The following is a 26,011-nucleotide window of genomic DNA, read 5'->3' as shown; positions in this document are numbered from 1 at the left end:
AATCGAACAATTCTAATTATTAACTATTCAATCACTGTCGAAACATAAGGTGTAACCTTTAACATGTTGTATTGCATTTATATAATGTTGTAAGCATTGTTATTATTTATAAACACAAACAAAATTTAATTTTTTCATTTTTTTCTTGGGGGTGCTGCAGTGTCGTAGTGCTTGTGTACGAGCCACCACTGTTGTTATATACTATACTAAATCCCCCCCCGCCTTCTCCTTTTCCTTTCTATCGTATTTTCTGAGCTTTCTTTTTTTCCCACTTTTCAGTTTCTCATTCTCCAAAATTTGAAATTGATTCTTCATCATAAAAGAAAAATTTTCCTTTATTTCATTTATTTTTAACTTGGGCTTATCATATTCTTTCATTTTGATATAAACATAACTAAATCTGTGATTTAATATTCCTCAAAATGGCACTTACTAGTGTTTAATTTTTTTTTTTTAATCACTTTAATCTCCACCTTCGACCTTACTAATCTGTGTCAAGGATCGATAAACTAGAGAACCGAAAAAAAAAAAAAAAAAAAAGCCTAAGAATAAAATTTCCTCTAGTTGATGAATAGTAAAACTTTATTTAGTGGAACTCTTTTGACCTCTTCTCTAGGAAGAAGCTCGGGTTTTCATTAATAGAATAGTCCATAACACACATAAACATCTACTAATAATTAAATTATCTACTAATATATTATTATCTACTAATATATTATTATCTACTAATAATTAAGATTAGAAACGTCTTCTTCTATTTAACACGTCGCAGAAATTTGCTTAGCTGCGGAGATGTAAATAGCGGAGCCTACCGAACAAACGATTTCCAGAAATAAATAAATAAAAATAAAAGATTTATTAAAATAAAGAGCCAAAAGGCTTCATTTCGGCGATGCAAAATTATATAAATGCCGGCGAATGTATTCCCGTAAGCTCTCTGGTCAAATTTCGTACGAAACTTTTATAGTTTCTGTCAGTGGCGCACTCAGAGTGGGGGCCAAGGGACCTTACACCCCACAAAGAAAAAGGAAAAAACACTAGAAAAATTTCCAAAAATCTTTTCCTACTTAAAATTAATTGTTTTATTTATGTTGCGTCGTGTCTTCGATTTCTATACTACTTGAATTAGCGATCGTTACAGATCAGTCATAGGTAGGGTGACCAGATTAAAAATTTGGTTTTGGGGTATTCATTATTGGCCTTGGGGATAATCGCACTATCAAACATAAAGAACGAACAATTATAATAAGATTATTTTATTTTTATATTTGTAGATTTTCACAATATACAAATGCATGAAACACAGAGTTGATCAAATTTTGGTACAATTAGTCAAATTCATAGCAAGTCTTTAAACAAAATTTAAATATTTTATTTTGGCAGTTATGAACACTAATGTAAACTTTTAGAAATATTCTCATGATATGCTTTGCATAATCATTTACAATATAAATTCAGTAAACCTGATTTATTTTATCAAAAGAGAAGTATTTAGTAGCTAACAATATTTTTTATTCGAGCGAATTTCTTTTAGCAATTTTTCATTTTTTAATACAACTGCAGAAAATTCTTTGCATGACATATTGTAATTGGTTTTCACCAGTAATTCTCCCTCAACAGTTTTAAGGTCTAATCTGTTCCTATCCTTTTTTCCAAGAGTTGAGCATTAAGCTAAATACTTGCTCACTCATTGCATTTGAGTGAGGCAAAGCAAAAATAAAATTAATAATTTTTTCAATATTAGGTATATCGTGTATGCATTTAAAATTTTTATCCAAATATCTATGATATTTTTGAGTTCTTTTGTGTCAATATTTTTACGGAACGATTTTAACAGGACGTACTCTTCATATAGCAAATCAATATTAATATTGGAATTTTAAATAAATCTATAACTTTTAAGAAAAGATCAAAATGTGCCACTTCATGTAATTTCAATATATTAAGATACTCATTATTTTCAAAACTAAATATTTTTTCAATATACTGAATTAAAGTTTTCAGAAAATCGTCTGCCCTTTTCTTAAACAAATTTATCTCTACTGGTTTGCGACAAAATTTCAATTTTTTGTATAGTAACGAATCCATAAAAATGATCATTTAATTTAGAAAGTAGAGAGTTTCTTAGATTGGCCATTAGGTTAAATAGTTCTGTTATAATTGGACCATCCTGCTCTAGATTACAAATTACGTTTTGGACATAGGTTGCTGCATTTGAAAAGAAAGAAAGGCAGACTTCAGCTAATTCGTTCGAAAAAAAAATCTTGTAAAATAGGTGGACATCTTTCCAAAGATGGAAAATAGTTTTTCACTGGCTCAAATTTTTAGTTTAGCCTATCTACTGCTGGAAGGAGTGACAACCATCTTATAGGAACATGGCGCATTAGATCTAAATATTCTAGGTCGCAAAATGCATAATGTTCTTTTAAATTTTCTAACCTTTTACTATGTGAACTAAATTCATTATATGTTTTTAAAATTACAGATTCTATATCAACTTCTAAACAGCTTGTAGCTTTTCTTGTTGCAATGTGTAAGACATGGCAAAGACACTCCATATCTATTAAATCCTTATTAAATTTATTTAATTCTGTAAATACACTCTGATTAATACCAAGATTTATATTAGTATATTAGCATTATCACCGCAAAAACTAACAATGTTCTCGGGATTTAAATTCAGCTCCTTCAACTTTTGAAGTAAGCAAAGTGAAATATCAATTAAGAGCGAGATGTTAAATCCCGTTTTATTTTATAGCCGGGTACGAAACTCGGGTCGAAATCCATCGACATCCATAGAGTTTCAACGCCGAAAAAATTATCGGCGGAACCAAGTGTAAATGATCACTTGGATAGTACAACACCAGGGCAACTCCATGCAAAGGTGGAGCAAGCTCCCTCACGAACTTTAATATTCTTTCATAATGTAAAACCCAGCTCCTAAGAGATGTAAATATATAGTTTTACAATATGAGAAGAGGTCACTACCCAGACCGGTTTCAACCTTTTTTGAGGTGGGTGAGAGTAAAGAAAAAACCCATCATCGGCCTATTGAAAAATAAAGGGGTCAGAGTGTCCCCGAAGAGAAGGAAAAGAGGGGTAAGGAGGTGACAGAGAGGTCAAGGTGGGGTGCTGGGGGGGGGGGGAGAGGAAGCGGAATAGGATGGGAAGGGCAGGTGGGGAGGTAGGGTGCCGGTGCCTAGGTGACTCGCCCCTTCAGGGCAGTCCGCCTCGAGTAGGCCTGCGCTGCCTGGGTTCTTCATCCGAGTTACCTCCGTGGGAGACCAAGGACCAAACGAGACCTCAGACTGGACGCAAAGACCAAAGACATGGCTAAGAGTGGAGATGCTGCTGCAGATGGAGATGTTAAAGCAGTAGCAAACAGAACTTGATGGTGTTATTTCTGACATTACACAGGATTGGAGGTGAACTTGTTGTTAAATCTGGTGTCACCCAAAGCCTCTCTCTCTCGAGATGTAAAATCCTCCTTAAGGAACCATAGAACGTGTAGAGGACGACCCAAGAGAGATCCAACAGACTGGGAGGATTAGCATAATTGAAAAATTTTTTCCTTACCTTCCAGATGTGATATTTAAATTCATTGATGATGAATATTAGTAACTTCTGCCTGTTGTTAGCTGGTGGAGTGAACTGCAGGAAGATCACTTGCTCCTGCAGTAGGAGGGGGATGCGGAGCACGTCACTTAGCTTCCTCCAGATGAAGATGGAAATGGGACACACGTAAAAGGCGTGCTCTATGGTGTCCGGGCTCCGGCAGAAGCCCCGTGTTCAGAAGCCCGGGCTTCTAGTCCAGTTGTTGTTGAACCATCATCTATTCACGTTGACTGGAAGGTGTCCATAGGCTATCCTCCAGGCCAGGTCCTTTCTCGACGGGTAACCTCGATGTTTAGAGAGGTGGCCGGAGAGGATGTCGTTGTTGTTGATTCCTAGATCTGGAACGTCAGTACGAAGGATGTTAAAGAGATGATCGTACCACATCTTGCTGTTCCGGATCCCGGCAGTGTTGACACTCAACGAGCGGAGCTGTTGTACTAGCTGGCAAAGTCTGTTGCAATCCTCTGGAACAATGTCTGCCTCGGGACCCTGGTGGGCTGGGATCCCAAAAAAGGGAAGCTTAAAGCCTAAGAAATACCGCACAGGATAGCTGCAGGGATGGTTGGTCTGTAGTATCCTGCTAAGATGGAAGGTGGTATTGCTTGGATATTTGATGTTAAGGACGAGGAGGCCGAAGCCCCAGCTTCTCCAGAAGTTGAAGGATCTTCATGTCAACCTCCTGGCGTAGACTGCCCCAGAAGAACTTCAGGGGGGTTCCTGCAAAGCCGGAGTTCTTGATCCTCGCTAATGTTTGTTATATTCACGACGTGCTGGTACATATGGCACAAGATGGTCTTGATCACAGTAGCACTGGAGGAGAGCGACAGCTGTCCGTTTGTCCAGTCCTTGAGACGCTCGACTGTGGTGTTGATAAGTTGTTGAACGTCGAGCACGGGCTCTGCTGCAAATGGGACCCCAGGATGGTGAGTGGCTCTCCTGTAGGGACAAGACCCATGGGGATGTTGTTTAGGCCCCAGACTCCATATGTCTTGATCTTAGTTTTGTCGGGGTTGGGTGTTAACCCCGACACTTTGAACCTCTAAGATGTTGAAGAAGTTCTGTATGGAGTCATTGTCCCTGTGAGAGTGATTCCACTACCGCTCACCACGGATGACTCCAAAGTAATTGCATATGCAGAGGACATGGTGGGCACCCCAGGGATAGCAAAGAGCAGCGGACTGAGGGGACACCCTTGTTTGACTCCTTTCTGGATGTTAATGGGGTCCGAAAGGTGTCCGTTGACAAGGAGGCAGGTGGAGCTGTTCATGTAGCTTCCTCTGATGATGGAAAGCATTCCACTGCTGACCCCGACTTTCTGCAGGATGTTAAACAGAAAGGACGCTGTGTCGCTGTCGAGACTCAGAAAGGAGTCTCGGATCCTCATCCGAGATTAAACTCCATCGATCGGCAAGGAACACCATACACTTGTGTGCTGTTGATGATGCATCTCATCCCCAGCTTCAGTCTGTCATTGAGAACACGGGCGAGGATCTTGTAGTCCGTGTTCGACAGACTGATGGGCCTCTAGTTTTTGATGTTGGCTGGATCCCTGTTGGCTTTGGGGATGAATACTGTATGGCATTCCACGAATTCTAGCGGCACGTTCTGTGTTGAGAAAGTTGTTGAATAGTACCACGAGAATGGGGAGGATGTAGTCCCAGGCTTCTCGATAGTTCTGTGCTTAGCCCGTCTGGCCCAGGTGCTTTCTTCATAAGGCACTACTTGAAGGCTGATGTCACTTCGGCCGCTGTGATTGGTGCAACCAACCCTGCTTGGATGTGCATAGGGAAGGGGTCAATATTCTAACAGGAGTAATCCTGGGGGGTACTGTTTTCCTGGTAGAGGTTGTTGTAGTACCTCCAGAAGGCTTTCAGGATGTCGGGTGTTGTGGTGTAGGTACATCCGCCTTCAGCGATGGTGGTGATGGTTCGCTCCTGTCGAAAATTGACGTAGCCCCTGTTGTAGAAAGCAGCCGATTGCCTGTCTTCCGAGCAGAGGTGGAGTCGGATCTTGGTGTTTTCTTCCACCTGCTTCTGTCTCTCTGCTTCAATGTCGAAATTAATGTCACGGATAGCGTTGTGACATGGAAAGCCTTGGCGTTGGCTGCCACGAACCAGCTTCTTTCCTTGTATAGATCACGAAGCCGAGATCTGCTGAGGAAGGCACGTTCTAGGCCTCATTTTATCATGTTTTCTTTGATGTTAGATTTTAGTTGTGCCCACGCGTCCGTCCCAGCCAGCGGTGCTCCAAGTGGAGCACAGTTGGTTAAACTTAGCCAAGAACAAGGACGGGAAGTCTGGTGGTAACTTCCAGGGGCCTGGACCAACTTCTACTGCTTCTAGTGGATGATACGTGAGCACAACCATTTTGTGGTCTGAGATGGTATAATTAATTTCAACGTGCCTTATAGCTTCGGATCTGGAGACAAGGGAGGGTGATAAGTAGAACCGGTCGAGCCGTGTGCCGATACCTTGGCCTGTCCACGTATAATCCCGACAGTAAGGATTGTGAGCCCTCCAGATATCCGTCAGCTGGAGATTCCTGAGGTGAATTCTCAGTTGCCTGTAGCCAGCAGTACCTGTGTTGGGATTACCCCTCACTTTATTGTAGGCCGGGTCCGCCACGCAGTTAAAGTCCCCCATCAGGATGACGTGATGGGCGCCATATAAGTAAGTATAAAGTGACTGGAAGAAAGTCGATCTTGATGTTGGATCTGCCGGGGCGAGATGTTAATGTACCTAGTGGTACAGCCCCAGTACTTCCAGTCGATGGCGAGAACTCTCCCTTCTGCGTCCCTCTGGATGTTATGGAAGGATCCGAGGGGGGGGGGGGTAGCATAAGTACCCCAACCCCGGAGCTGTTTCTGTTGCCGAAGCTCCAAAACGATGTTTCGGGATACTTATGGCTTAGTTCCTGCATGTCCTTGTAATGGAAAAAGTGCGTTTCCTGCAGGAACAAAAGCCGGATTTTGAACGCTAGCATGAGCTTCCACATCTCCTCTTGTTTAGATGGTGAACGGAGTCCTCTGATGTTGAGCGAGGTAACACAAAAAGGGGAGTGGCGGCATTATGATGTTTTACATTGTTATATCCGGCCTAGGTCCTTGATTCGCAATTGCTTGACATATTTGCTTAAGGCTTCAATTTGTGGGGAGAAGGTAGTATATCCCGCACCCTGCGGACCGGCTTCCAGTTCTGCACACGAGCTCGAGAGGACCTCGAACTCGTGATGGCTGTTCTTAATCTTGAAGCTTGCTAATTTATTATTCACTATTTGATGGTCAAAGCAGTTGAAATGGGAGCCGGTGGGTCTACTAATTTTAGAGTTAATGCTCTCCTGATGGCGGGAAGGGGTTTCCACCTCCATTTCGAACTCAGATGTTGTCGAGTCCGTGCTTTTTCTGGAGTGACTTCGGTGTTTTTTTCCCATTTTAGGGGAAGCCTGCTCCTTCCTCTTCTTAGGAGGTTCTTTGGGGGGGGGGGGGAAGTTGATGTTTCCCTTCCTCTGTCTTCTGTTCTTCTGCAGGGTGGACGTTGACTATTACAGGGGAAATCTTAGGAGCGTCTACAGACGAAGCCTCCTCCGCTGTTGTTGAGGGGGGGATAGCTGGTGGAGTGTTATCCTTAGCTTCATCTGTATCCTCGGTTGTTCGTTGTTCCTCCGTCGGTGGTAATGACCGAGGGTGGGGGGACTGTTTCCTCAGCTGATGTTGTTGCTGGGGGGGAAACAGTATCTTCTGCTGTTTTTAGTGCAGGACGCTTCTTAATTTTCCCTAGAACTGTCTGTGTAAATGTTTTCTCCCCGATGGTGTTGTGGAGTACCGGAAATTCACCGGCGTCTCGAGCAGGCTGCGGGTTCAAAGGTTCGATCGGTGCCCCTTACCGCTCTGCGAATGTGCGCAGAGGTCACGATGTTATTTTGCGCTATGTATTGGAGCACTTTCGGCAGGGGTGTGGGCACTGGCTGGAGATGTGCCCGACGCAGTTGAAACACTTGGCTCGGGGGCAGTCACTTCCCAGATGTTCTACCGAGCCACATCGCAGACACTGTCTTTGTACCCCTGGATAATTAACCATGACACGCGACGTGCCGATGGTAACGAGGCTGGGCACTGGCTGTCGCATGTCCATGGCAAAGATGACTTCGCCGGAGTCCTCCTTAGAGACGCTCTTCTTTATATTACTCACTTTTCCCCATTTACTGAAAGTTTGTACGAGCACGTCTTCTCCGGCTTCTAAATATTCCATAGGGAAGCGGTCGATCTTAATTTGACGTACTTGCGACCCCACCATGGTAGGGGTCACCTGCTTCCCTTGGACGGGGAAACCCTTCAGAAGTTGATCTCTCGAAACTAAGTTCTTTACCACAATAAGAAATCGTCCTCCTCCATACGGGGTGAAGGAGTAGATGTTGGAAACTCCTATTAGCTCCTTAAGGGCTGTAGTTAAGACTCTGGGATCCTCCATTCCTGGAATCTCCACTCCTAATGTCCGGGTCCTGGGGGGGGGGACGGGGATTACTCTGCTCATGACTGGTCTCTGCGTTCTAAAAAAAAGAGAAAAATTAAGAGTCCTAAGACTCTGAAAGAAAATCCCGTAGTGCGTCGAAACGCACTACCAGCAATTTAGTAGAGTTAGTACTAAAAATGCAAAAGGTTAGTACAACAAACTAAACAACAAATATAAATAACAAAATATTAGTAACAAATCCAACAATGAATAAATACTATCCTGATACGCTGCAAATAGAGAGAACTTCTCATCAGTGAGTAGGTAGATCTGGAATATCAAGGTTTTAAGTGAACAGAAACTTACATACCTCTACTATCGAATTGCCAAAGTGGTGTACTATATATTGTTAAATCTTGTATACTACAAAGATAATAAAGAAAGTGAAATATCCTTTGAAGTTTCTGACTGGCTGTTAAAGAAACTCAAAAGTTTTGTTTGAACTCCTCCACTAGATTTAGAAAAATATCTACAGATATTTTTCTAAATTACAGATATTTATTTGATGAATCTGTTGCAATTGAAAATGGGTGATTTTCTCCTCAATTCTCAACAACTGTAGATACACAGTCTTTTGCTAAAACATTTATTATTTTAAATATTTTTGTTCGCGCGCATGTCAATTGAGAAGCGATTTTTGAATCACTAAATGATGTTTTGAATAATGAATTCATACAATCCGATGAGCGATAGCTATGCGCATATTTCACTGTGTGATAGGCAAACGTAGCTTCGGAGGCAACAGTCTTTTGTTCTTCAGTCGAAACTAATGACGACGTCGAAGAAATAAAAAATGAATTTAAAGTTGGATTACTAGCTAATACTTTCCCTTTTTTATGCTTATTACTTAGCATATGCTTTTTAAGGTCATAAGCACCTCAATTTATTATGGAAAATTCACAATTTCGTTTTACCAACAGTTCTTCCTTTAATCACCCAGGCGTAAGTTTTCTGCCACTCCTCGTTGAAATAATTCTGATGTTTTATCTTCTTTTTTTTCTCTTGATTTAACCTCTATATTTTTTCTTCTTCCGTATTTGATGACGATGAAGAGGACATTCTGTGAAAAGGGTTAAAGTAATATTTATAGAATTTATTGCCTTACGTTAATACAATGAAATAAAAAAAGATCTCAAGTGACCGCGGGAGCCCGTACTTCCCCTCGTGTCGGGCGTGTGACAGGTGCAGAGCACTACAAAGTAAGCATAATATAAACATCCTGTAACGATCTATATAAGCAGGATACAAAGTTGTTTTTCGAGTCTTTGAGAATGCATTTCAACAAAATATTTACCTGCGGCTAATTTTCTTCTTATATAATCGCCTAAACTTGGTATTATATGATTTGTAGCGTTTACATTTTGCTTACTTGGTGGCATTCACAGTAAAGGCAATAGTCAATATTTATTTATTTAGTACAGAAAACTGAAAAATGGATATTATGTCCGAAACACCGAAAAGAGGTATTTTTCGTATCCCATTTAAAATTTTACAAAAGGGTATTTTATAAATTTAATTCAGTAAATGGGGTACATCTGGCCACCCTAGTCATAGGTCGTATGCGATGCGTAGTGTGTATTCTCAAATCGTCTACTCAACTCTGCTCCCCCCCCCGACCAAGATTAAATCCTGAGTGCGCCACTAGTTTCTGTATTCGCATTGAAATGATGCTGGATTTAATATTCACTTGATTTATATTAAAAGAAAATAAAACTTAGGAGTAAAACAATGCCAACTATATTTCAGGGAGTAATAGGTTGAGATCGATAGATTATAAATCTTGATTGGCACAGGCTGGATAAAAACAAAATTGTACTTGTTTTAATGCAATTAACAGCGAGTGGGTGATGACCTGTTTCACCACCCCCACCTCCCGATAATGAGCTATAACCAAACACCCTTACCTTCTTACCTTTAGACTACATCTCGTTGCTTTTCTTAGGGCACAAACAAAATTCGAAATGGCGACTTTCTGTCAACTCCAGTGTACTGAAAATTCGTCAGGCAACGAAATGCAATTGTTAATTTTCAACGAAGTCAACATAGCGATTTGTAAATGGAGCATGCATAAATTGGGAATCCCTATAAGTAGGTTATCCGTGTTTCTCGTTTTTTCCTCCATCGATCTGAGATGAGCAAGGGGCGTCTAGAAAACATGAAGAAGACTTGCATCTACAATACAATATAAGAAAAATAGCGTTGCTTTGATTTCAAGAACTTATATTATAAATGATATATACTTATATATAAATTATATTAGCGTGGTTATGCTATAAGAAACTAATGAGGCTAGAGAACTTGGCATAATGTTGGATAGGAATTTGAAGTTCAAAGGTCACATAGCAAAAGTTTCAAATGCAACTCAGAGGATAATTGCGATGTCGAAGTGAACCTTGGCATGTAAGGATATGGAAGTTATTTTGCCTCTTTATAAGACCATACCTGGATTATTGTGTGCAGATTTGGTCTCCCAGGTTCCAAGGAGATAAAGAAGCTATGGAAAGGGTGCAGACAGGGCCGACCATCTCGGGGGTGCAGTGGGTGCAATGCACCCCGGCCCCACGATCGAGTTGGTTGGTACACATTTGCGGAAACGTATTTATATTTCGAATGTGTTTTTTTTTTTTTTTGTTTTCCTGTGCCAAAATCATTTGCAGGTAAAAGGTTTTACAATACGTTTATTTCGAATCCTTTAATTTTTACCTTTGAAAAATATTTTAGGGCCCCAAACGGTTTCTTACACCCGTGTCCCTTTATAGAAAAGGTCGGTCCTGGGTGCAGAGAAAAGTTACAAAGACTATTTATGGATTATGGAATTTAGATTATGAGGACAAACCTGAGTATGTAGATTACAAACTCTGATTAAGAGGAGAAAGAGGGGTGATATGATAGAGGTCTATAAACTTTTGAATGGATGTTATAGGATATCGTCTGATGAAATTTTTCATTATATGGAAGTTAAGTTTGTTCATAGTTGAGAAAGGGGTAAGAGCAAGGTTTTTGCTCATAGAGTAGTGAGTGGAATAGTTTGCCTTTAGGGTTAGTGAGTGCATATAGTGTAAATGAATTTGAGACTGTATGATAGTTGGTTTTGGGTGATTTATATCCTCCCTTGATAGTCCTCGACTCCCTGGAGGCCTGAGATGATGATAATAATAATAATTCTGAAGTGTCCCTTCTGGAAATTTTGAAAAACCTTTTTAAATTCAAGATTTTGAGTGTTTTTTCAGATATCTAAGTTTTTTTCTCCTGAAACTTGGGGTTTTCATTCTGCATTCAGACAAATTAGCACTGACAACACACAGAGTTGACTGACAAAAAAAATACAATAGATGCTGTTAATGTAGTTGTGTTGTAGTTGGACGATTGAGTAGGGGCCACAGTGATTTGGGTGTGTGGTGCAGTTGTGTGCGCTCCTGCAATGAGTCCTTGGATGTGTCACTTAATAATAGTAATACATTGGGCGTGTCTATTCGTTTAAGGGAAGAGTTTGTTTAAAAATCTGAAAATAGTTTGGTATCCATCTAAGGACAGATGGTTCTTTTAAACTGAATAAAATAAAAAAAATCTGTAACATTTTAAAAGATTTAGATATTTCAGTAATCGAATACTACTCTCACAGTTGGAGTGGGGCTCCTAAAAGCTCCCTCAAAATGCTTGACTCAATACAGAGGAGAGCAATTAGATTGATAAATGACCCATCTCTCAACAACTCGCTCCCCTCACTTTCACATAGACACTTGGTTTCTGCAATTTGTGTATTATATAAATATTTCCATGGGAAATGTTCATCTGAAACAGCATCAATAATCCCCCACCACTCTGTACTAAGACCATTGGAACACATACAGCTGCCACCCAACATCCTTTCACAGTATACCTTGAAACCCACAGAACATGTTTCTTTTCCTCCTTCTTTATCCCTGCTACTGCAGTACTGTGGAACAGTCTTCCCCCTGACTTATTTCCCAAAGAATACAACATACAGGCTTTTAAATCAAATCTAAACAAATTTTTCCTTTCCCAACCCACTACCCATATACAGTACTATAGGTTGACCAGCTAACCTCTCATATGTGGGCCCAACATAAAAAATAAAAAAAAAGAAGACTGAAAATGAAATCGAAGGGTATTCCAAATAATAACAGGATGAGTGTTCAGATTAATGAAAGGCAAATTTTGAACATCAAAGTGCACATTGAACATTAAAATGGTATTACCTTCTTAAATGTTAATATATTATGTTTAAAGAAATAAAGCAGCATGCCATGGAGATTTCCAGAGAATGCAGGTGAACAAAGGACATTGTTAACATCTAAGCATATGGTGGAAATTATAATCTTAATGTTACTGTTATTATTATTATAATGTCACACCTCCAAGGAGTCCAAAGATTCATCGATGGAGGGCACCTACTCTACAGTTCTCCATTTTCACCACTCAATCTGCCAACTACAGCAATTCGCATCATCTGCACCAATGCCATCTACTGCCCACTACCACCACTAGTATTTTCACAGACAAACACAAACATCCATGCCCATGACAGGATTCAAACCCACAGCCTTTTGGCTGGAGAGTGGATATGTTAACTACTTGGCCAACTAGGCTGGCATGTTATCTGAGAAGAGGGAGAAAATGGGATGTGTTGATTATCAGGAAAGATTTAGACTTTATGGTTTATATGAAAACTTTGATAGGCTTTTGTATAAATGGATGATTGACTCCACCTTGAAGATATGAATTACATAATCTGCCTGAAAATGTTTATTTTACCTGGCTTCATTGAGAAATTATAGAATTTGCTGCACATTCCTAGAATCATTAAACTCTTGTTAACACATAATCACACGTAAACTTCAGTCTTCACAGTATGTTTACTGCCCTCCATTATCAACAGAAGAGCACCAAACAAACATAAGAAAATTGCTAATAAACTCCTGACATTCTCATATGCATAATGGAAATGAGAAAAATTTATCTTATTATTTTATTTTTTTTATGGTTGAATGTGTAGTAAATATTATGAATGCATCATTTCAGGTATTCATGGAACCACTGAAAAAAATCCAAGTCGAGGGTTTTGCAATGTTTGCTGAACCAGAAGTTCTCTTTGGAAATCTGGATGAACTGTGTTGCGTAAGTATGATGGATTATTTCAACTGTGAATTGGTGTATTATTTCAACTGTTCTTCAGAAAATCTCAGTTCTAAGAAGACATTTTGTATTTGTAAATATTGTTAAGGAACTATTTTAAAAAATGATCATGTATATTTGGTATAATGCTATGTGGGGGAAAAAAATGCATGTGATACACGTTTCTTCCATTATGGAAATATATATCTAGAATGTGAGAGATCACTGATAACATAAAGAAGAAATCTTGGAGTTTTATAGTATGGACCAATGATGATAAAACCATGCGACAATGCAAGTGACAGTTTAGGATGAAGTTATAGCAGAGCAGTCAGGGCTGAATTTAAAGTTGTTGTGGTCCTAAACAATAACCTTTAAGAACCCCTCTACTGAGTAAATTTTATCTGAGTAAAGTTATCAACCGAGATAGAAGTCCCCTTGTAATGTGAGGCCCTAAGCTATGGTTAGTCAAACTTATGTGTAAATTTAGTTCTGGGAGCAACCAGCTAACAGCCATGTCTTGAGGTTAGTGTTGCACTAAGTATAAATATGCATAATTAAATGGGTAATATTTGCAATATGTCCAGGTATATTTCATTATGCTTGTTTATATTTAGTACAATACTAACCTTGAAACAGATGCTGTAAATCGATGGATTCGCTGATCCTTTATGCTTAGTGCCTAAGTGGCTGCCATTTCTATCTAATATGCATTTATCCTTTTTATATATTTCCTGAAATATTGCCATTTGCAGCTTTTATTATAAAAACACACATATAATGTTTCTTTTTCCCTCAAAGCTTGTTCACATATTGAAGATTTGTTGTTAGTATGCTCCAACCCTTTTCCGTCCCAAAAAGATGAAAAAAAAAGTATCAAATCAGGAGATCAATGGTTAGCAGTGGATGAAAAAAAAAAAAAAATCAGGATAATGTATAAAGATAACCATTATTAATTTTATAATTCTCAACCTACAACCTAGAGAGATTAATAATGTTGTTATCAGTAGCGCACCCAGAGATGGGGGGAGGGCCCTGACACCCCCAAAGAAAAAGGAAGAAAAAACACTAGAAAATTTTCCAAAAATCTTTTCCTAATTAAAATTAAGTTTTTTATTTATGTTATGTAGTGTCTTCTATTTCTATACTACTTATGAATTAGCAGTCACATAAAGTGAGAATATCCTATAGTTCTCAGGAATCATGGCTGCTGTGAACACAAGGCAAATGAAGTAGTGCTCGGGCAAACCGATCACTACTTAGCAAGATGTATCCGTTCAACTCGACTCCCCCCCCCAAAAAAAAAAAATTAAATCCTGAGTGCACCACTGGTTGTTATTATATGAATATCTCCATGAAGTCAAAAGACTCATCACTCTGGAGACCTACACTAACCTTTATTCACATAATACCTATCATGCCTCTCCTTAAACTCATTCACCTTTGGAGCCCTCACAACTACCTCTGGCAATCCATTCTACTCATTCACTAATTCTAAGCAACAAATCTAGTCTGCACACCCTTACTAACCATACTCTCACAAAACTTACAAGGTTGACTTCTTGTTCTCTCCCTACTCATCATGTATTGAAAAATTTCTTTTGTGTAATTTTTATAGAATCCCTCTCCTCTGCCTGTCAACTAAACTCTGCAGTGCATATACACCATCAGTCTATTCTCACAGGGTACATTCCACAGACCTATCACTAGCTTGGTTGCTCATCTCTGAATTTTCTCCACCACCTCCTGATCCCTAAGAAAACCAAGTGCCCAAATCTGTGCACGGTAGTCAAGATGTTACCAAATCATAACCTTATAAAGAGGGATAATAACTTCTTTATCTTTACTTGTCTTCGACATCCAAATAATCCCTTGAGTTATTTTGACAACTCTTGCAATATGTCCTCTGAACTATAAATATCTCTTTACACCATACTTGTCCATTTCTCATAATTCAGTACGATTAGAATGATACAAAGTATGTAAGCTTTTCATCCTGATGTGCATTATCTTACATTTTGTAATATTAAATTAACAACTGTTGTCCTTTGCAAACACTGTCAATTTATTTAAATCATCCTGCAGGATATCTGCATCACCTTTATCGGCTATTGCATTGTCAGCAAACTAAATACCCTTTCCCCTTAAATCTTTCCCTACATTATTAATATACAAATTAAAAGAGTAGTTGCCTTGATTCCACTCCACTAGTCACCCTCATTTACCTTGATTCCACCCACCATACACTAGCCTCTGATGTCTCTCTGTCATCTTCCATTCCCCCCCCCTTTCCACATGACCAGACTCATGTCCATTCCCATTTGCTCCACCAAGATGTAATAGTTTCCATTTAGTACTCTGTCAAATGCCTTTGCAAAGTCCAGCAGTACCATTTGCTTTATCCAATTATGCTGTCACATTTATTATAAAATATGAATGAATTACTAAGGCAGGACCTACCTTTTACAAAACCATGCTTCCTCCCATAGAGTATCATATTCCTATCCACCCATTCCTGAATTTTACCTTTAACCAACTTTTCCAATACTTTAACCACTGTCTCAATATCTTATGATAACACACTCAGGATTGTTATCATAAGAAGACTTTTAAGAAGTCTTAATAAGAGTCTTAATAAGCCATTTACAAGAATAGAATATCACAAAGCTATTGTTTAATGCTGTCTACTTTGTGAATGAGTGAAATAACACTGATCAGTATAAGATTAATAATATTCACAACATCAGAATTTACTACATTTCCAATCTATTATTAGGTGACTTACGCTTTTTGCAAAGAGTTCCTTGCACTCATTTTACAGAAGATTAATGGAGGTGAAATAGATACAACAGAAGTTTTGGTGAAACTTTTCCAGAAAGTAAGTACAATGGAATTTTCTGTATTCTTTCACTTTCAAATTACACTTTCAATGGGTTAGTTATAACCAAAAACTGTCTTTTATTACTGCATGTATGCACCTTTTAACAACAGAATTAAACAGCAAATATCTTCCATATTTCTATTAGTGACTAAACATGTATTTCTTTATGTAGAGTTCGAAGGCTACAGCACTAACACAAGCTTACCACCGCTATACTTTGAATTATATCAATGCTCTAAACTATCTGGAAACATTACGACGGCAAGTGGAATTTAATGAATTTGAAAAGGTTGGTTTGTTTTTTTATGTGCTGTGTATTGAAGGATAAAATTAACAGATATGTGCTGTGTATTGAAAGATAAAATTAACAGATTTATTATAAGTAGGTTTACAATTTTAATAGATTAGAAAATGCTGGAACTAGAAATTATAACTGCACAAAGTTTTTTATGAATACAGAAGACCTTGAATATTTTAGTTGACAATTTAATCACACTGTGGTTGTAAGGAGTTTTTTCATATAGTTACTCTGAGTCCTAGTACTACTCATCTAGTTAATGCTTTACCACATGTAAAGATTATATAACAGAATTTATTAGCTCCCATATATTTCTTCCTTCTTATAAAGACATCATCAGAGAGAGTGAGAAGAGAGAGAGTTGATTGACAATATTCAAAACCGATGAATCAATGTAGCATCTGTTTACTTACTCACGTCTTGGTCACAGCTGAGTGAACAGGAGAATATACTATTAGAGTTCAAGGGAAATGGTTAGTTTTTATAATTCAAATACAAAATTACACAAATAATTCATTATTACAAAAAAATAAATAAAATAAATTACATGCCCATACTTATCTGATTGCAGGAATTTAATTTACTCCTGATATTCTCTAAACAGAATGGCCCCTTTATCCAAAATAGCATAAAGGTGACAGGAACAGGATACTTGATAAAACATCAAACAAAGAGAGAGAGAGAGAGGTGATAATTTATCTTTGGTTAACAGTAAAAAAGAAAAGTTTCCAAAATGGTTTGAAAGTGCATGGATGCTTTTTTTAAAGTTTCCTTCTCCTTGTGACTGCTATAGTGCACATAGACTTGGGAAATGGCTTTAGCAGAAATGGAACAGGGAACATAAAAGGAAATCAACGCTATCTGGGAATTGGTTGAAACATTTGTTTGAAAATGCTGATTGTATATCTAGTGAGGAGAATGATAAGGAAGGTGTAGAATGAAATTAAATAGGAATTTCAGAAAAACAGAGGTCATGGAAAGAAATGGTGAATAACTGATCAAATAGTAGAAATCTCATGTCGGAAAGTGACTAATACATTTAAGGAAGTTGAGGAATGAGAAGCAGTTATTTGACTTGACCAAAAGAAAGCCCAGAGATTTTTTTTTTCTTGTTGTTGTTGTTATGCAACCAGTAGAAAAAATGATTATAAAGAAAAGAGGGAATGACCTTACTAGATGGAGATGGAAATATGTGACTATAGTAGTGCAATTTCACAGTCACTTTTTCATGCAGATGAAGATATTGTAGGAGGAGAAGAAGAGTGTGGATAGCTGATCAAGAGGAGTATTGAATTTTGAGCACTTTTGGGTGTTACTAAGGTGGAGTAAGATTAGATGAGAGCTTGCCAAGCATTTCAAGGGAATGTGCTGGAGAATAAACTTTGCTCTGGACCATGTTGTTTAATGAAGGTCTCTCTTCTGGAAGGGTGAAATGTAGCTAAATAATGCCACAGCATAAGTGATACTAAAAATATTAAATTATAGATCAGTATGTATTTCTGCAGTGGTAGTTAAATGTATTGCAAAAGTTAATTAGGATACAAGAGCCAGTAGATGATGATAACAGATTCTGAGTTGAGTTCACCATGGATTTGTTAATGATGATCATATTTATTAATATAGTTCCATTACATAAAGGAAGCTGTAAGACTGATGTAGCCAATTACCGACTGATCAGCATATCAGGAGTAGTAGTCAAGGTACTAGAGAAGTTGGTCAAGAGCAAAATACAGACAGAAATGGGGGGGACATGGTTTTGTGAAGGGTAGGTTATGCTCAGTAACTTGCTCATGTTTTTAATTATATATGGGTTTTATGCTTTATCCAAGTGTTAGCAAACAAAGTTTGCGCCTGAAGTACTTTCAGGACTGGGGAGACTCGTGGTAAAGGTGGTATAAGTTCTCATCACTTGCCTTAGTACCTCCCATAATGCAAAGCACATCTCCTTGCGGACATGTATAATGCTATGCATTAAGGGAAGGGCCACTACCCAGACTGATTTCGACCTTTATTGAAGTGCTGTTTAAGTAAAGACCTCTCTAAAAATTAGGCAGTCCCCCAGATCACTCCATACGAGTGACCGAAGGACCGTCCAACTCAGTGTTGTTCCACTCAGTGACGGGCTCACCCTGTCACTGAGAAGAACTTCTCAGCATTGGCTCTACTGAGTGACAAGCTCACCCCACCACCAGACAGAGCCATAATCTCAGCATTGGCCCCACTCAGAGACAGGCAAAAACCTACCCAAAGCAGAGCCTCTTTTGTGCAAAAGCACATCAGTGGGAGCCAGACCCAGAGGTGGTGATACTAATGGAACTAATGGAGAAGTCATATTTACCTATACGAGTTACCAAAGGGGATGTCACATCCTATTATTAAATAATCTGGATTAGAGATAAGTTTATGGAAGTTTTTTTCACTTGGCTATGCTACTAATTATATATTGCGCTTTATCCTTTATCCAAGTGTTAGCAAACAAAGTTTGCACCTGAAGTACTTTCAGGACTGGGGCAACTCGTGGTAAAGGTGGTATAAGTTTTCATCACTTGCCTTCCCTCATCACACGAGTTGCCCCAGTCCTGAAAGTACTTCAGATGCAAACTTTGTTTGCTAACACTTGGATAAAGGATAAAGTGCAATATATAATTAGTAGCATAGCCAAGTGAAAAAACTTCCATAAACTTATCTCTAATCCAGAGAATTTTAATAATAGGGTGTGACACCCCTTTGGCAACTCGTATAGGTAAATATGACTTCTCCATTACTTCGACCTTAATATCACCACCTCTGGGTCTGGCTCCCACTGACGAGACCCCTAAGAGTTGAAACAGATGAAACATGAGCGGTTCTGCTCAGTGGTGGAGGTGAGCATGCCACTAAGTAGAGCCAAATGCTGAGAGTTCTTCTCAGTGACAGTAACAGGGTGAGCCTGTTACTGAGGGGACCAACACTGAGTTTTGATCCTTTTGGTCGCTCATTGTTGGGTTATCCAGGGGGAATCTCACGAGTTTTTGGAGAGGTAACCCCGCACTTAATACAGGGAAACAGGTACATAGTGGCCCTTCCCTTAATGCATAGCATTATACATGTCCCCAAGGCAGCGGCGCACCCAGAGGGGGGGGGGACAAGGAGCTTTCATTTCATCAGTTCATGAGAATGGTTCATTGTCATGAGAATATAAAATAGCACTTATCTTTTTCAGAGCTGTTTCCCATTGGCCTAGCTGCCCTCTTTTATTTCCAAAGGTAGGGTTCCTTTAGTGCTAACTAACTTGGAAATTGATGTGCTTGGCTTAGCCCACAGCTATTGATGATTTCTGCAGGAGACAGAGAGAGAGAGAGAGAGAAAATAGCAAACAACTGCTGCTGTATTATGGTCCTAAATCCTAACAGTTACACTTATTGTCAGAAATGCTGTGCTTTCTATAGTTGATTTTATTAAGTTGTAGAGGATTAAAAACCAGAGCTGTTAGAAGGTAAACATTATTTTCTTGTCCACAGAAAACCTAATTAATACTATAATAGGGTGGTTAATCTTATTTACAAAGTCTACATGTCTGCAAAATGTATATTCTCTGACTGATTTGTCTGTCTTTAAGGATGAAAAACAAATTCCTTTAGTCAAAATCCTTTCCCTCTAATGTATAAGACTAACAAACTCACATTCAGTTGAAAAGTTCTCATAGAGGTTCTTTATCTGTACGATGTCTCTCCCAGGTCTAGGTTGTAGGTCTTTCTGTTGAACTTAAGTCTTTCCAACCTAAAACATTGTTAGTATGACTAAACTACAGAGGCTATATAATTTGGATATGAGTGCTATTAGAAGATTTTTTATTGGGGCAGCACAAGGGGTAATTCAGTTATTTTTAAGGAATTCAAAGTTCTGAGACATTATTTGTGAGTGAGAGGGCCTTGAAGATTTGAATAGGCCTGCTGACTGACCTCCTCCACTGAATCATTTTTGCAACATATTACTTGGCTAGCATCCATGCTCAAAGACTGATAAAAAAAAAAATTGAAAAAAAAAAAGACTCCGTGGAGGATGTCAGTCCACCAGCCTATTCAAATCTTGAGGGTTTTCTCACGTATGATCTAAACCTTGGAAAGATGCAGGACACAACGAATCTTTACCTTATACATTGGTGACAAGATTTTTCTCTCCAGAAACTTGGATTGTTTGAGATTTCAGAGACCTATAGCACATATTTCTACGAGAGTGTGCTGAAATTTTGTGATAATCACAAATTACCATGAAGGAAGTGAGGTAGAACCATGTTCTGGGCGTTTATCATAACTTTTCAGTCCCTCCCTCATATATGTTACACAGGAATGCAAAGTCAGTATGCCTAAATGCAAAGCCTTCCATTTTGAAACTCAAAAGTCGGCCACAGTAGGAGCCAGACCCAGGAAGAGAATAAGGTTAAATCAATGTGGAAATATATTTTCCACATTCCTTTTGTAAGTCTAGCTCCCACTGATGAAACCTCAATAGAGGACAAAACTGGTCTGGGTAGGACCCTTTCCATAATCCATAGAAATATATATCTGAAAGGAAATATACAAGTTGATCTCTGTAGTCAAGTTGACAAATCATAAAGATAATTCATAAAAGATTAGAACAAGAATATAATTTATTGTCATGTATACTGAGTGGAATGGATTGCTAGAATTAGTTGCAAATGCCCTGACAACAAATGAGTTTCAAAAAAGGTATGATAGGTTTTGTGTATATCAAAGTTAGTGTGGATCTCCCACGATTGTCTCCGGATTCCATGTAGATATCCACGAGTGATAATAGTAATAATATACTTTGTAACCAAGTAAAAACTTTTTGCATTGCAGAAAGTAGAAGGGACAGTGGTTGCAATGGTTGTTGTTAGGAAACATGATAGGAAACTGTTATGTTTCCTTGATAGGAAACTGAAATTCGAAGACGCATTACAAAGCTAGTACAGGATGCAAATAACAACTTCAGTGGTAAGATTGTCAAACAGAGACAGAGAAATAGGAATTCTATTGCATAGGCCTTGATCAGACCACATCTGGACTGTTGTGTACAATTTGTTTACCTTGATTTCTGAGAAATGAGAAAATCCCCAGGAGAATTGAGAGGTTTGTTGCAAAAGCAAGATTGAGTCTGAAATGACAGCCATAAGGAAGTTCAATGATGTGATGAGATATAAATTTTTCAGAAGTGTTTATTTGATATACCTCTGGCTTTTTTTCAGAGTACAGGAGAAGAAGAAAAAGGTTGAAATGAGAACAAGAGGCCATTCCTAGAAGTTGTATATGAGATGCATTAAAAAAGTGAATGAGGAAGTAGGATTTTTGCAGATAGAATAAGTGACGCTTTTCCAGAGGGTTGTGAGTGCATGGTCAATTAATTAATTTAAACATGATAGGTAATGTAGCAGTTAGGCATCAACCTCTTGTGATGAGTGTGATTCCATGGAATTCCAATTATTATGAATAATAATCCATTCCTAATTCCCCCCCCCCCCCAACTAGTGCCTTTATGATATTGAAAACCAGTAGTTTAAATTTTATCCAAGCATCATTGGGATTGCATGGTAAATTGACTTGAATAGTAAAACCTCCTGATGTCAAGACTTAACTTACTTGTCAAAACTTATTGTTTAGTAAAACCTTAATTCTTTCTTGAAAAAGTTATTAAGTGTTAACTGTCAGCTCTTTTGGATCTAATGGAAATTATCTTTGCATCCATATAATATGATCATTTCTTCTACAACTAATCTTGTAGATGATTGCCTGGTTTCAATAACATTGTATACTTGATAGCATGCATGACTTATACAGCATTACCCACTGCTTACATTATGCTGCATTACTTTCTGGTGCTATTGTTATCTTCTCCAAATTATCAGCTATATTGAAAAAATAAGAAATTTACTTTTCTTGTATATACTATCTTGTAAAGTAACAATCCCTATATCTTGATATATCACTGTAAATTTAAACCTATTTACCAAACCTATTTACTCCTATCTCATTTCAAGATTATGTTAAACATGACAGTGATGTGATGAATTATCCTGTATTAACACCAGAGACCATTATATGTAGCATTACTTCTTAATAGCATGAAAACATGTTGAATAATGTGAGGAGAGCTATAATATTCAGAATGGAATGCTCATATCAGTGGATAAATTTCACAGATGTCATGAAGGACATGATTCTGTACCTAAGATGTTCATTTAAGGATGTTTTAAATTTTATATTTTGTTGCATCATATGTACTTAAGAAGACAAACCAAGCAGAGGTTATTATGATTACCATACCTTCAGTAAGTGAAAAAGAATCACTGGAGAAAATTCACCCTAAATGCTAAAATGCTGGTCAACCATACTTTAAATGAGAATCTAATACGATCATACATATAATTCTCAGTCCTAGCACAGTTTTGGGTAATAATTCCGCTGTATCTATCTGACAAGCTTCTCTCACCAACTCATATTTTTCATTCATCTCTTTATCCTTCTTTAACCTTTATGATATAGTTGTTGGATTGCAGAGAAATATTAAGTTGCTTGCAGATGATGATGTGAAGCTCTCAAGGGTTATTAATAATAATGCCACTGTGGCAGCCCTTCAGGAGGATTTTGAATGAGCTGGGTAGATGGGCAAATGAATGAGGGAAAGATGTCAGTTTAGATGCAATGAAATGCAAGTTCTTGAAATTTGGGATCTATAAAGCAAGGAATCTTGGAGTAATAATCATTAAAAAATTGAAGTTGGGTACATTTTGCAAAGGTGGTGATGGTAACCTAGATGATTGCTGCAATAATAAGAACTTTGACCACCAGAGAGAAAGAGAGATAAGAGTGGTGATTTAATTGTATAAAGCCCTGATCGGACTATATCTCAGTGGCAGCCGGTGAAAATTTTAAGAGGGGGTGCTGCATATAATACAAAATTAAAAAATAATAATTCTTTTTTTTCCTAATCAGTAACCAATTTATTAATAAATAAATTTACATATTAAAAAATTGCTTTATTAAAAATATTTCACCCTCACCACGAACACACACACCAATAATAAAAGTTTCGTATCTCAGAGTGTGCAAGCATACAATTTATCTGTAACAGATTCACTTGTTACGTACAGTGACAAGTGCAAATGAATATCAGTGAGTCTAGCTGCAATTGGCCAAATGCAATAATTCCGAAACTGCATTAGATCGCAGTGCATTTGTTTCATGTAACGATAATTTTTCATGTAACAATAATTGAAAAAATATAATTATTTTCATATTTTCAACAGTGACACTCATCATAATTCAGCTTTCTATCTATAATAAATAAATAATTATATGTTATTTTAACAGAATAAAATAAGATTTACCAAAAATATTTCACCCTCACCACGAATGCACACCAATAATAAAAGTTTCATATCTCACAGAAATAATGTGCTCAAGCATATAATTTATCTGCAGCGAGTCACTTATTACGTGCAGTGACAAGCGCTAATGAATATCGACGAGTCTAACTGCAATTGGCCAAATGTGATGATTCCGACACTGCATTAGATTGCAGTGCATTTGTTTCGTAATCTAAAGTGTTAATCAAACAATTCCAATTATTAACTATTCAATCAATGTCGAAATGTAAGCTGTAACCTTTAACATGTCGTATTGCATTTATATAATGTTGTAAGCATTGTTATTATTTATAAACACAAACAAAATTTAATTTTTTCATTTTTTTCTTTGGGGATGCTGCAGTGTTGCAGTGCTTATGTACAAGCCACCACTGCTATATCTAGATCATTGTGCTCAAATTTTATCATCAAGATTTGAATGGGATGAAGAAAGAGTACAGAGGCAGATACGAAAAATTATATCAGAGTTGCATAATGTTTATTATGAGGATAAACCGAGAACATGCCAGCTGCAGAGTTCAGGGAGAAAAGAAGAAAATACGTATTTTGTTTTTCATTGAGTGGAAATTTCAGAATGAAGTTGATTTATAATGTACTTTCTTTGTGTGTTTTTTGAAAAGAAGAAAGTGCACATGATTAATTTCTTGCTATCTTTGTCAACTGAACACCGGAAATAATGGGAATGACTGTAGTGGATTTGTAACATTTATGACCTCATAGATGAGTGAGTCTGTTACCTGGAGTTTCCTCCATTAGTCAACATTTTGGTTGTTTCCAAGATATATATGTGTGCATGTTTGTGTGTATTCGTTTTGGAAGATGTGTTACAAAAAATATTGTGGAAATTATTTTCGTCCTAATTTCCATGCTTGTATTAAACAATTGTTTTTAAATGCTTTGAAAAAAAAATGCCATTAATAAGGATTTGAACATTATTTTTTATTTTACCTTGTACTACTACAATGTATAGAAATACGAATGTCACATTCCCTCCTTTTAACCTTTAAATTTTAAGTACGGTACATTTAAAAAAAAAGTAAGGGGCACTCAACTTAAAATTGCATCATGGTGCCAGGACCCCTAGAGCCGGCACTGTTTCTAGTAACCTTTACAATTTTCACGATGTGTATCCTAACTTCATTTTCATATTGACCAAGATCACCAGATTCCTCATCTTCTCGACCATCCTGGAGCAAAGCTAATTCAATATAATGAACTTCAATATTCCATTTCCTCTGGCCAAATAACATCATTTTACACTTGTTGAAGTGTTACACCTCAACAATTTAACTCCATTCTTCAGCCCAAAGCACCAACTATTCAAATCCTTTTATAACAACATTACATCAGAGTTCCTAACATTGCCCTTTCTAATTTAGCATCATCAGCAAAGAAGTCAATATCTCTTTTAAACCTTGAACTATATCATTAATTTATAAATTAAACTACAGTGGTACTAGAATAGAATGCTATGATGCTCCACTGGTCACTTTTCTTTTTCTTTTTTTTTCTTTTTTTTTTTTTGTATACTGCATCCCTACACAAATCTCTGGCTCTTATCAGCCAACCATCTCTTTTGCTAAACCACATAAATATTCATGTTCATCAATTTGAATAGTAGTTTTTGATGTAAGCATTGTCTCTGTCTAATATACTTGTCACCTACTATAAAATGTAACCAAGTTACTGTAGCAAGTCCAAGTCCCACCCCCAACCAACCCATGCTACTTTCTTGAAAGATTTCCATTCTCATCAATGTCTCTAACCAGCCTCTCTAAACACCACTACAACACCTGATATATGCTGCTTGCTGGCCTATAGCTATCCACCACTGCTTGAGTTTTCTCTGTCTCTCCCTCTTTCTCTCTCATGTGTAGTGGCACTTTTTTTTCTTCTTTTCACTCTTCTGGGACTTCATTGCCAAACTTTTGTTCAACAACTAAGTTAAAGGCATTACCAGCTCTTTTGTACATTCCCTCAATATATGCGATATCGCATTCAGTCCATCCCATAGCATTCTTAACAGTTTCAAGTTTACATAAAATTCTAAATACTTTTCATGCCTGAAATGTCTTTTTATTTTCCATTCTCTTTCCTGCTGTTATCCATGAATGATCTTCTACACTTGATTGCAAATCCAATGTATAATTTTTTAGATTGGATTTGCA

General features: G+C 37.6%; 1 protein-coding gene across 3 annotated transcripts in view; it reads left to right on the top strand.

The window, feature by feature from the left end:
- LOC150108371 (pleckstrin homology domain-containing family G member 7-like) overlaps positions 1-26,011 on the top strand; it is a 289,192-nt gene that overhangs the window by 153,014 nt on the left and 110,167 nt on the right. For all 3 annotated transcript variants that reach the window (XM_090390719.1, XM_090390718.1, XM_090390720.1), the window contains 3 exons: positions 13,167-13,262; positions 16,036-16,137; positions 16,313-16,429. In XM_090390719.1, the coding sequence (XP_090246845.1) occupies positions 13,167-13,262; positions 16,036-16,137; positions 16,313-16,429 (315 nt within the window). The remainder of the gene's footprint in view (positions 1-13,166; positions 13,263-16,035; positions 16,138-16,312; positions 16,430-26,011) is intronic.

This window comes from Typopeltis vanoorti, chromosome 3 (assembly GCF_054136105.1).
Source record: "Typopeltis vanoorti isolate ZY-2024b chromosome 3, IOZ_Tvanoo_1.0, whole genome shotgun sequence".
NCBI lineage: Eukaryota > Metazoa > Arthropoda > Arachnida > Uropygi > Thelyphonidae > Typopeltis > Typopeltis vanoorti.
Note: the sequence above shows the minus strand (reverse complement) of the source record. Positions and strands in the feature narration are given on the sequence as shown.